This window comes from Aspergillus tanneri (genome assembly GCF_003426965.1).
Source record: "Aspergillus tanneri strain NIH1004 chromosome Unknown AapTan_6_pilon_pilon_pilon, whole genome shotgun sequence".
Taxonomy (NCBI): domain Eukaryota; kingdom Fungi; phylum Ascomycota; class Eurotiomycetes; order Eurotiales; family Aspergillaceae; genus Aspergillus; species Aspergillus tanneri.
In genome coordinates, this window is record NW_022984633.1 from 2092967 (window position 1) to 2105207 (window position 12241).

Consider the following 12241-nt stretch of genomic DNA (forward strand, 5'->3'; position numbering starts at 1 on the left):
CATTTTCCAGTCTGGCCCTGTGCCCCGTTTGTTGCATTACTTAATCCGCCAATTTTCCCAGTCATCGTCCTCTTCGCCATCATCATCGTCATCATCGCTGTTATCATTCTTGGTTGGATCTTCCTGTAGTTCACTGGCGAAAACAGGCACATCCAGCCGATGGTCATCTGCCCCTCCCATGGTTTTCTTTTTTCTAAGCTCTTCCCGCATGTCTTTCAGCCGCCTAACTCGCTCCTCCAGCTGGTCCATCTCGTCCAATTCATCCTCCATAAATCGGGCTGCGTCTTCGCGTTCCCCCTCCGCTTCTGCTTCGCGAGTTTGAGCTAACACTTCGTTGTCCTTTTCTTGCTGCGCAGCAAGCTGTTCTGCCGAAATTGGCGCCGCCAATATAGTGGCCTTTGCTGCAAGTGCGGCAGGGCCCTGTGGCAATCGGGTTGGTGCGACTACCTCCCGTTCAAAGGCCGCCCACTCGTCTTCGTCGACCGTCTGTTTGGCTGCTTCTGTGGGTTGATCTGGAGTCACAGCTGCTGTATCTGATGGCTGAACACTCATCGGTGTCATGTTCTCCACAAGCTCCGACTCTGGCGGAAACTCTGGACCAGTAATCTCCTGTTCTGACTGTTCGACAAGTTCCTCGGATTCTTCTAACGCTTGCGCACTGGGTGGCTGCACTATTTGGGCACTCGCTAGCAGCTGGTCGCCGTGTGCGTGCCTCAGCTTTTTGCGGGCCAGATCTTCTCCAGAGTCCACCTTTCGTTTCTTGGTAACGCGATTTGGTGCTCTCCCTGTCTGGGATGACGAGCCTTTGCGAGAAGCAAGTTCACTCCTCAGTAACGATCGAACATCTGCCATAATAAGGGATAGGCTCGAATTCCACTAATTAATCAGGAGGTAACGGATGTCCACTATGTGGGGACCTGGAGAAAGCTGTCGATGACGCCCAAAACCTCGCCCAAACGCGACGAGATGGACAGGGCGTCTGCCAAGCCTCCCGCAGAGCCTCTATCACGTGCCTACTGACTCAGCCCACCTGGCGCGCCAACTCGGTTTCTCCTCATTCCATTTCTTCCCAGCTCTTCTCTCTTCCTCCCAACCCCTTCTGTTCATCCTGCGAACCCGCGCATTCATCCCGACGAGGCGCCCAACGCCCCTGCTGCAGTCCTTCTATTATTGCTTTACAAGTTCTGGCCTCAACGGACGATCCGAGCCAGAATACCATATACGCGACCCCACTCACGCCAAGCATTCACGCTTCGCGCGACATTGCATTCACCAGAAACTTTGAACGCCGGGCTGGTACCATCTGATTGCTACGCGTTGTGTCTTTTTAAATAAAGTTCGGGGACAATTTGAGCAGTCAAAGTAATACCTGTGTGGACCGGGCAACAGTGACACTGTGCAGTGTCTTTCCCTGTGTATTACTTTAGCCCTCTCTGATGCTGTAGAACGAGATCTGGGTGGCGTACGCAACTTGGTGCTGGGCGAATCCTTGACTCAACATTACACCGTAGAAATTTTGAATCTCTCTATCCTTAAGATTTTTGGCCCCCCTAATCATGGCTGGTAAGCAAATCGTATACAAGTTGTTGCTCCCCAGGCTACCCCCCACAGAGGTGTGGCGACTGGGAGGCAACTCCTGTCCATGTTGAAGAGCAACGCTAACTATTACTCCAGATGAACCACGACGCTCCGGTCGCTCGACGAAAGGTCAGCACAAGAACCTCGACATGGTTACCGACAGTCCGGCGAAGAAGTCCAAGTCCAAGGCACAACCGAAGGAGAAGCCTCCGAAACCCTCCGCCGAACCAACGCCGGCTCCTAGCGAAGAAGAAGAGATTATCAGATGCATTTGTGGGGAGTACGAAGAAGAGGAAGATGTAGAGCGGGACATGATCTGTTGTGACCAGTGTTCCGCCTGGCAGCATAACGATTGCATGGGTCTCACGTTTGCCAAAGGAGAGGAGCCGGACGAGTATTTCTGCGAATTATGCAAACCAGAGAACCATAAAGTCCTTTTGGATAAGATTGCGCGCGGCGAAAAGCCATGGGAGGAGGTTGCCGAGAGGAGACGCAAGGAAGTCGAAGAGAAGAAAGCGTCACGTCGCCGAAAGGGCAGAAAAGGCGGGAGACGAGGCAAGCCCAGCGAAGCGAAGACAGATACAGCTACGCCTACTCGTGCGGCTGCCTCAACAACCCCGGCTCCTGCTGCTCCTGTCCCTGCTACTCCTACTCCTACTCCTGCTGCTGCTCCTGCTGCTCCAGCCGTCACGCCGGTCCCGGAAAAGAACGGTGAACTGACCAGCGCGCCCACCACCAGTTCTCAGAAACGCAAGTTTGACGAGAATCACGAAGCCCCAACCCCCGGATCTGTAAGTGTCATGGACTCAATTAATAGCCACATATACCCTCGTTACTGATCCGTATACTCCAGGCTCCAAAGCCGAAACAACAGAAAGTCTCACCACCCATAACTACAACGACAATCCAAAACACGAAACCAGTCCCAGCAAAGGATGAAGCTAACGAACAGACTTCACGCCGAAGCTCGGGAGCAACAACAAACGCGAAGACTGAGAAATTGGGCACAGTGGAAGAAATCTCCAACCCGGCACGGAGGAGTGCTGCCAGTGCTCTGGTCAGGCTCTTTGAAGGACAGATTTCTGGGGCTCGGAAGCAAGGAACTTTCAAAGTGCCCGATGGGAAAACCGCGGAGGAAATTGCACGGCCACTCGCTCTCTCTATCGAGAATGCAATGTACCAGAATATCTGCGGGGGATCTGGGGAGCCGACGGAGGCGTATAGATCACAGTTGCGGACGATATTGTTCAACGTAAAGAAGAACGCTTCTCTACGAGATCGTCTGCTCGTAGGTAGTTTACAACCGGATGATCTTTCTAAAATGAGCTCCCAAGATATGGCAAGTGAGGAACTACAGCAGAGAGACGCGGAGATCAAGCGGGAAGCCGAAAGGCAGCATATCATCGTACAGGATCAAGGGCCGCGGATTAGACGAACCCACAAGGGCGAGGAGTTCATCGAAGACGAGAACCAGAACGTGGCCAGCGAGCCGGTTTTCTCCAGCGCTCCAGCGCGTCGCAATATGGCCGACATGGATGGCAGCCCATCAGGCCAGAGTCCGATGAGCCCCAAAAACCAGCAAGAGACCGAGATTGATGGAGTTCGAAAACCAGGAAAACCCCTTCCAGCGGATTCGAAGTCGACGCACGACGAACATTTCCCCCAGAGAGGCCACTCTCCTGGAGGCACCAGCCATGAGCAGGTGTTCCCAGAAATGGCCACGCATATCCGCGAGCCACTGCCCACTGGCAAGGTCCAGGCCGATGCAGAAATCGACCAGCTCCTGAGGGACGACGAGCCTGAATCTCCCCCTTATTCGCCTAAGGAGTACCATGACGAGGCCAGCATCTGGCGTGGCAAGGTGGTCATGAACCCGATTGCCGAATTCTCGTCCTCTGCAAAGCATATTGGTGGAGCCGACTTGAGCGGCAGGATACCATGGAGCCAGCTGGTTCCTTCGACGTTGGTGATTGACGGACGGATCGATATCCAGCTGGCCAGCAACTATCTCTGCGGTCTTCGGTTCAGCTCCTCCACCGATGTGACGGTCATCTCCATCAGCTGCCCAGATTCACCGAGAGAGCGCGCTGGGTTTGACAAGCTCTTCAACTATTTCCAAGATCGCAAGAGATACGGCGTGGTCGGGAAACACCCATTGCCGGCGGTCAAAGACACATATCTCATTCCCATTGAGGCGCAGTCCACCAAAAAACCGGAGTTTATCGAGCTCTTGGAGAATAACTCCCTTGAGGATCCCACCCCAGAACGTGTTCTTCTTGTGGTCTTTGCGGTCAAGACGGGCGATTCCAACCCTCCATCCGTACAGCCTCCGTCGCATCATCCCAGCCAGGAGCCTGCAAGTTTAGCTAGTCCAGTGACGGTTGGTGCGCCGACGCCTCATCACACGCAGCTTTCTACCCCTAAACCACCAGCTGCTTCTCAAATAACAGGAACGCCGTCCTCGTATGATGGCACCTCCCAAACATCGACCCCATACGCTCATCAACCCCAGTCAGCATCGCAATACCCATATCAAACTCCCACTCCTCAGAATCAAGCGCCCCTTACCGGCGTCGCGGCTGCTGTGCAGGTATTAGGCGCCCACTCTAGTGCACCGGCGATCCATCAGCTTCTACAGCAAGCGCCCAATGCGGACGTGACTCAACTAAGTGTCGTTCGTGACATTCTGTGGCGACGACCAGAGGCAGCCTCGGATTATGAGTTGTTGATGCGGGAGCTATTCCAGGCCACCACCACTAATGGGAACGGTGTGCCACAATAGAATGCAAGATGAAATTGATCGTACATGACTTTGTACAGTAATTCTCAGGTCTGTTATTCCGGAGGGATTTTTTGGGCTTGGTGTCTATTCTGTTCTGCTGTTATCTTTGGGAGGGCAAAAAAGGGCATTGCGTGATTATGGGATATGTTTGTGACTAAGTTCTATGTGTTCTTTAATTTGTTCTTATTTTTTCTTCGATGTTACTCGGTGTACTGGATGATTTCCCTATTCCTGATCTACCTGGAATGCAGTCCTATATGGTGTCAGTTTCGTGGATTAATGCCATTGATTTTTACTACTCCCTAAATTATTTTTCCGTTGGTCTGATAGTAAATTAACGTAGACCTAAAAGAATAATACTTACTTTATTGTCACATATTGCTACTCATAACTTCCTAGACATAATGAAGATAATAACGCCTGCGCTATGCATATCCAGATACAATATGGAGGGACACAAACAGTATGAAACCATCATCACCACCGACCGCCACGTTTTTTGTATCCTCCACCACCGCCATATCGGGGGCCTCTTCCACCACCGGAGCGTCCACCCCAACCACCGTCGTCATCGTCGTGGTGACGAACCGGTGGCGGTCGCCCCTTCATCTCCTCGCTGAGCTTCTTGAACGTCTTACGCATGTCCGAGTATCCCATGTGCATCTTTCCGAAAAAATGGTCGGCCAATCGACGGTCGTTATCGAGTCGACTCAGATACGCACCACAGACATCACAGACCTGAAGCTTCTGATGACCCGACGGACCAGATGTATCTTGAAGGTTCTTCAATTCGCGCTCACACGTCTCCTTCTGGTGCTTGGCGGTGCGGATCTTGTGTAATTCGTTGAGCGACTGCGCGACGGAACCGGTTTCGCCCAGAACCGAGACCTCGAGCAGGCCGGAATTGATCGTCTTCGTCAAGTCGGAGATTTGTTTCAACTACCGACGTTCAGTCATCATTTTCTTGATGCTCCCTAGTAGTATTTGGAAGGGGGGGGTATGATAGCACTTAAACTCACCAGGTTATTGGTCTGTCGGATTTCATCTGGAGTCTTCTCCAAACGACGTTGTGCCGTGTCGATTCTCCGATCACAGTCATCGATGTATTTCTGCATGTCTCGCATATAGTCATAATCGAATCCCCATTTCCCCTTCTCCGCCGCCGAAGCGGTCTCGTACTCGGTTTTCAATCCTTCACTGTGAACTTTAGGACAGGGGCCGAGATCCTGCTTGGTATTGGTGAAGAGATCATGCGGACAAGTCCCCACGAGATAGGAGCGACAGACTTTGGAGTCTGTGATGGAGAGTTGAGCGTTACGAGAGGAGGCGCCAGTCCCTATGAGCTGGTCCGCTGTTAGAAAGATTTTCGAGTTAGCTGGAGGTTTTTGAAGGAAAGCGTGGGTGGAAAGGGTGGAATTTACCTCCCATAAGCTGCTCGAGCAGCTTTCTCTGTTCGGCCGCCATGATACGATACTAGAGACGAAACGAGAGGTTATCAAGGAGAGCAAGGGCGAGCTGGGGCGCGAGGCGAATTGGAGGATTACAGCTTGAAGATGCGCCGAAGGATGTCCGGATTCTTCTAGGAGTGGCGCTAACAGCGGCTGCGCTTATGTGAGCTCTCTCCCCTTTAGGCACTTCCTCGATCAACCTTCTCACAACGGCACCAACTGCAAGTGCAAGAGTTAGGCAGTTCTGAGAGGGGTTCTACTGGTAAGAATGACGTGATGGTTGCCTTCTCTTTGCCTTTGCTTTTCCTCGGCGCGTTGTCTTCACTCACCTCCGCGACATCGGACTACCACGAAAGCCTCGTCCTCCAGCAACTGCCGCAATCGTCATTGCTGGCGTCCTTCAATTTCCGAAGCAATGCGTCAAAGGAGTCCTTCGACGAACGGAATTTTCGATACTTTCCGCGGGCGCTAGGTCAGATCTTACAGCACGCCCACACCGACGAGCTTCACCTCCGATTTACGACAGGAAGATGGGATGCTGAGAGCTGGGGATCGCTCCCGTGGAATGGAACCAAAGAGGGCGGCACAGGCGTAGAACTGTGGGCCTGGATTGATGCGATCGATGAGCAGGAGTATGTGGTCATATTTTAAAAGTTATGGAAAGTTGGTGCTAACGTTATTCCAGAGCGTTTTCCAGGTGGATCAGCCTGACTCAGTCGTTGTCAGGTCTATTCTGCGCCTCACTGAATTTCATTGACTCAACCCGAACTACACGGCCGGTTACATCGTTTCAGCCCACTGGAGATCACTCTGCATCCAGAAATCTCCATCTGCTGCATGGCACGCTTCCCGGTGAAGTGGTTTGTACGGAGAATCTGACGCCATTTTTGAAGCTCATGCCCTGTAAGGGTAAGGCTGGCATATCCAGCCTGTTCGACGGGCACAAGCTGTTTGATGCCTCTTGGCAAAGCATGTCAGTTGATGTGCGTCCGCTCTGCCCGGCGCCGGGTGAATGTCTTGTACAAATTGAGCAGTCCGTAGATATCGCCCTTGATATTGACCGATCGAAGCGAACACGTGGTGGGTTTTGCACATAATGTAGCCAATATGTCTACTGACGATTCTAGATGATCCAATACCCCGACCAGTTCTTCCAGACCAGCTTGTGTGCGACACGTCCAAGCCCTACCATTCAGATGAGACGTGCTATCCTTTAGAACAAACATCTGAAAAAGGTTGGAGCTTGTCGGAGATCTTCGGGCGCAGTATCAATGGCGTGTGTCCCCTAACCGAGGTCATAGGTGGTGAAGAAACGGTATGCTTGCGAGTACCGCACGAGCGAGGAGTTTGGATTTCCCCCGGGACAATGGAATCCAAGAAGCCCGATGGCTTCACGCGTTGTTTCAACTTGCATCCTTCCATCCCGTTTGATATAACAGTTCCAGAACAGGAGTCGACAATTCAGGTGCCTCTGGACGAACCCATCTTGCGCGCGGAACGGACGATTGTCGGACACGGTCAGGAACGGGGTGGCATGCGGAACATTTTCGACAACCCATCGGATACCGACGCGGTCGATTTTATCTATTTCGAGACTCTACCATGGTTCCTGCGACCTTACATCCACACACTGCAGGCCACGATCAGCGGCCGTGACGGAGTCCGCCGGCAAATTCCCGTCTCGGACATTGTCAAAGAGGCCTTCTATCGGCCCGCAATTGACCGAGAACGCGGCACGCAGCTGGAACTCGCTCTGACGGTACCCGCTGCATCGACGGTGACTCTAACGTACGATTTTGAAAAATCGATCCTGCGATACACCGAGTATCCGCCTGACGCCAACCGCGGCTTCAGCGTAGCGCCGGCGGTGATTAAACTGAGCGCCCCCGATCGTCAAGGCCATCCTATTTACATCCGCACGACCAGCCTTCTTCTGCCTCTGCCCACCCCTGACTTCAGCATGCCATACAATGTGATTATCCTCACCAGCACTGTCATTGCTCTTGCCTTTGGCAGCATTTTCAACCTCCTAGTTCGCCGCTTTGTCACGGCCGATGAGGCTTCCGCCATCACGGCGCAGACTTTCAAAGGCCGGCTGGCGGGAAAGGTGGTCGCCTTGCGAGATCGGATCAGCGGGAAACGGGCGAAAGTGGAGTAGACTACTTGGGATTCTATGAGTGCCTGGGAGTTGATATTGGCATGTATATAATTTCATCCTGCGTTTAATATATATCTCAGCTGTAGTGAGCAATTTTCAGCATGAATGCCTCTGTTTACAGGTTCTAATCAGACATCCCATCCAGATGAACTTGATCGTATACAATAAATCGCAACAATCCTCCAACTGGTTGTCCCTATATCCATATTTGCATTCTACCCATATTCATATACCCTCCCTTGACTCATGATAAACAAAAAAAAAAATGGTACATCACAAAGTTATCCAAACCTAGATCCCACTATCAGCAATCACACCACTCGATTCACAAAGCCATCCCGAGAAAGAACACAGAAAAGGAAATGGAAAGGAAAGAATAGCGTGAAGACAAAAAAAGAAATAACATACATATTTCCAACTACATCCTTCACCTTTTTCCATCCAGGCAAGGTATCCGATCCCCCAGGTTTCGTCTCCATAAAGCTCCGATCCTCCAAATCGGGGGACGGTAGACCTGCTCGTTTCTGATAATTTTCCTCTCCGATGCGCTTTTGCTGGCTCAGACTGAGGAATTCACATTCTGTTTCTTTGGGAGTTTGCGTCTATTATTTGTTAGTATTACGTATTTATATTCCATATTCCATAATGTAATAACACATAGATTATATGGCTTCTTGAACTTCAGGAAATAATGAAAGGTTCTAAGTAGGTAAGGAGGATCAAGGTAGACGGACTGATACATGGCCTGTTCCTTGGTTTCCTGGTCTGTCGCTGACGCTGTCCCTGTGCTGCTGGGTAGACATTTTATGCTCTCTTTCTGCATTTGTCTATTTGCCTCTCTGAGGTTAGTATATCGATGGTTTTTTATGGCTGTCTCATGCGGTGATATCATGATGAACAACATGGGCTTAGTCATCCCCAATCAGGAACACCTGAGATTCAACAGTGGGAAAGTTGCTGGACAGCGGTACAAGTATCGCACATTACTATCTAGAGTCGGATATATGTACATAATGTTTGTCATAGTTCCAACTGCAGGGAATAATCGGGATTCGTCATAATAGGATCAAGGGCCAAAGGTTCATCATGTAGGAATAAGTTGGACGTCAAAATAAAAAAGGTAAAAAGTAAATAAAAAAATTAAATAGCAACGCCTTTCAGCTTAGTTATCGAATCGATCTTGGGTTTCTGTGCTCAGTCATTCTCGGGAAGATTCAACTTGTTCCGCCCAGGAGGCTCCTGTTGCTGACAAGGGCGATATGCTTGATTCGATATTGGCGGCTTCGGTGACTCCAGAGGGACTGTTCTTCTTCTCGCTGATAGGGAGGGCAGGGAAATCGGCTTCGTCGTTGATCACTGGCGGAGTTGGGGCAGGCTTCTGTTCAGTTGTAGCGGAATGATCCGATGCACCGCCCACGGTAGGGTCTCCTGCACGCGGTCCACGGCCATTTCCCCGTCCTCGGCCGCCTCTTCCGCTGCGTCCTCGGCCACGATAGTGGTTATTGCTGTCGTAATGAGGGGCATTGTCAGCCATTTCATCATCCGCTGGCAATCCTCCAAAGTCTCGTCTAGCGTATCCAGAGACACCGCCGTGCATGCCTCGGAATCGACCTCTGGCGCCGCGTGGGCTGTCCATGTCATCTTGTTTTTGCATGTCCCACTCTCTCCCATTCAAGGCCTGCAATTTCCGCTGGCGGTTTCGTTCTCTCTCTGAGTCCATCACACGACGGTTTTGGCGTTCCTGCTGTCGCTTCACCTCAGCAACTTTCTCACGTTCTAAGAACGATGCTTGGTCGGCTTCGGCACGGGCGTGAGCGGCGGCTTTCTTCGCAGCATTCTCCTTGGCAGCCGCAATGCGCCGGGAGAGTTCTTCTTCGGTGAGTTTTGGCTAGTGACAAGCTGTTAGCCGACTACAGTTCTCCGCTGGATAAAGGGCCTAATATACCTTTTTGAGTCCACCGGTAGCACTCCGATCTCCACGCACTGCTGGTACTTTCGGGGCATCGGCTCCCACAGATGGCTTGGTATCGGATGTGGCGTGATCATCATGGTTTGACTGGTCCGCGTTGTCATTGGCCGGATTGTGTATAGAGCTTTCCAGACCTTTATTCTCCAACTGGGGGGCAGTATCTGCAGACTTCGGCCTTTGGGCTCCATCAGAGCGTCTTTGGCTTGAATTCTGCGACCCTCGCCTGCCACGTCCCCTGCCTCGACCTCTTCCACGTCTGTCTCCTCCACGCACGCGCGACGGAGTGTCAACACGGGCAGGTTGCGGATCGCTATCGACCGGGGCGACAGTTTCCTCGGTTACTTGCACCTCTGGCTGGGCATGTACCTCTGCAGAGACAGGGATAATCTCGTCGTCAAACAGATCGTCACCACCGCGCGTTTGAGCGAACTCTTCCACAGCAGGGGCGTCGGTGGCGGGTTCGGCCATTTTCACACGTCAATTCACGGATACAGGTGTTATAGATGGTTCTGTAGTCGCGGAACCGATGCGACTATAACGCGCCGGCGATAGAGCCAATAAAAGCAATCTTCCGGGGGTTGGAGTAAATGAGGGATGAACGATCAGCACTAGCGCAACTCAGTCAGCTTTTCGTTTGGTGAGACATCAGTACATCTAAATTGACAGTCAAACTGTGTCCAGGACAGACAAATAGACTATGTGTGCCAACAGCGTCATGCAAGCCGCTCGCAAACCCCAGAGTAAGACAAAATCCACCGTCTAGATGCACTTTGACAACCCCATACAGAGTACAACGTCCAGCTTCCAAGGCGGTCTGGCCAAGGATCTATCTCTCTTCTGCGCTGGGGGAGAGAGGACAGCTAGAGTGTGCAGCTTCGGGATCAGGGATTCTACCACGTACCGTTCACGTTCCTTGTTCCCCTGCGAGACAGCAATGTGTTCGACCAACCAACAGGGGGAGCTTTTACCTGCGTATCTCTAGACGAGGAAGAATGAACGGCGCCGATCCGCGGGTGCTTTTCTGCCACTTCCCACCGCTCTTTTCTGCCATCGGCGCCGCTCCATTCGTGCCTAATTGGATTACGGTTCGTTTATCCATCTACAAGTCAGTATTTAAGTTGAAGTTCTACTTGAAGAGCAAAAGAATCATCGCTAAATGCGGACATCTCCATTAGTGATTCTCGTATCCTCTAGTCGATTAGACGTCCATACTATTGGTCGTTCCGTAAGAATAGTACTGTACATGGTCGTCCTGCGGGTGCGCTTCCATCTGACACATTTGTCCACCAGCATCATACTTGCCACTGCCACAATCAACCGTCGTGCGTTGACGTTTATTTGGTCCTCCAGAGTCCCCATATTCCCATATCCAGTGGAGACTGCCACTAAACGCCGGGAAAGGCGTTTGGACCCCGGTGCCATCTGGGTAGCGAGAAGAAGACGGCGACGTCTGAGGATTAACTCTGGGCCTTTTTCGGAGTCTCAACTTCACGCCCTGATCTACAAAAGATCTGGTCAAAAGCGTCGATCCTACCATTCCAGGGAACTTCCTTGGGGGCGACACATCAAAGGGAGCCGAAAAAATAGACTGTAAATAATGCGCAGTATCCCCCTGGATCTCAAAGAGTGTGAACTTTAACCGAAAGTTGCCCTTAATCTGCACCGATAAATCTCCAAAGACAAAATACCCTCTATTGCTATTGTCCACGTCCCTTATCCGGTAAAGTGAGGAAACTAGAGTGCCGGCCAAAGTCGTGGACGGTGGTACAGGGGCGACTTGGCTGTCTTCTGAGACCTTATAGAGGCTGCAGCACATAAAATAGTAGGGACTTAATAGATAGTGCTCCGAGAGATCGGTCCCTGTCTCTCTTAACCGGACTTCCACAATCGGCGGGGGATCGACTGTCTTGCCCTCCTTCCGCTTCCCAGTAGCGACAAGTGCCCGAGCGGGTTGCTGGCGAATACTTAATTCTAAATTAGGTCTCTGGGAATAGGGAGCAATAGATACGTCCGTGAATGCCGACATACTCATTAAAGCGGGATCAGCAACTGAGAACCAAGGAAGAAAAGCTTGGGAGATCTGTCACAAAGAACCACGGTTGGATAAGAATACACTCGGCGAAAGCGGGGGAAAGAAATACAGATGAGTTGGTAGTTTTATGGGAAGCCAGAGATGGAGTAGATCGGATCTTTGGGTCCTTTCAGCAGAGTTCAACAACATAGGTAAGCATAGGTAAGTACTACGTAGGGGATCATGATTCCACAGAAAAGGAAGGACCGATGAACCCAACTTCTAGAAAAAGCTT

At 51.4% G+C, this 12241-nt stretch overlaps 6 protein-coding genes across 6 annotated transcripts; 2 read left to right on the forward strand and 4 right to left on the reverse strand.

Annotated features, from left to right (window-relative positions):
* Positions 1–36: 36 nt before the first annotated feature.
* ATNIH1004_008710 (uncharacterized protein) lies at positions 37–852 on the reverse strand (the record flags this gene model as incomplete). The annotated part of the gene is made up of 1 exon (XM_033573315.1): positions 37–852. The coding sequence occupies one exon, from the start codon at positions 850–852 to the stop codon at positions 37–39; it is 816 nt and encodes a 271-aa protein (XP_033423867.1).
* A 704-nt stretch (positions 853–1556) lies between these two features.
* Positions 1557–4360, forward strand: ATNIH1004_008711 (putative PHD finger domain protein; the record flags this gene model as incomplete). Its single annotated transcript, XM_033573316.1, has 3 exons — positions 1557–1563; positions 1675–2369; positions 2432–4360. 3 exons carry the CDS (start codon positions 1557–1559, stop codon positions 4358–4360), a joined length of 2631 nt encoding a protein of 876 aa, XP_033423868.1.
* A 477-nt stretch (positions 4361–4837) lies between these two features.
* LUC7L3 (LUC7 domain-containing protein) lies at positions 4838–5824 on the reverse strand (the record flags this gene model as incomplete). The annotated part of the gene is made up of 3 exons (XM_033573317.1): positions 4838–5299; positions 5380–5711; positions 5782–5824. The coding sequence occupies 3 exons, from the start codon at positions 5822–5824 to the stop codon at positions 4838–4840; spliced, it is 837 nt and encodes a 278-aa protein (XP_033423869.1).
* Positions 5825–6084: 260 nt separating this feature from the next.
* On the forward strand, positions 6085–7966 carry gpi16 (GPI-anchor transamidase subunit GPI16; the record flags this gene model as incomplete). Its single annotated transcript, XM_033573318.1, has 4 exons — positions 6085–6440; positions 6494–6888; positions 6936–7043; positions 7110–7966. 4 exons carry the CDS (start codon positions 6085–6087, stop codon positions 7964–7966), a joined length of 1716 nt encoding a protein of 571 aa, XP_033423870.1.
* A 281-nt stretch (positions 7967–8247) lies between these two features.
* On the reverse strand, positions 8248–10403 carry ATNIH1004_008714 (uncharacterized protein; the record flags this gene model as incomplete). The annotated part of the gene is made up of 4 exons (XM_033573319.1): positions 8248–8257; positions 8375–8568; positions 9186–9854; positions 9912–10403. The coding sequence occupies 4 exons, from the start codon at positions 10401–10403 to the stop codon at positions 8248–8250; spliced, it is 1365 nt and encodes a 454-aa protein (XP_033423871.1).
* Positions 10404–11133: 730 nt separating this feature from the next.
* On the reverse strand, positions 11134–11961 carry ATNIH1004_008715 (velvet factor family protein; the record flags this gene model as incomplete). Its single annotated transcript, XM_033573320.1, has 1 exon — positions 11134–11961. The coding sequence occupies one exon, from the start codon at positions 11959–11961 to the stop codon at positions 11134–11136; it is 828 nt and encodes a 275-aa protein (XP_033423872.1).
* Positions 11962–12241: the final 280 nt, after the last annotated feature.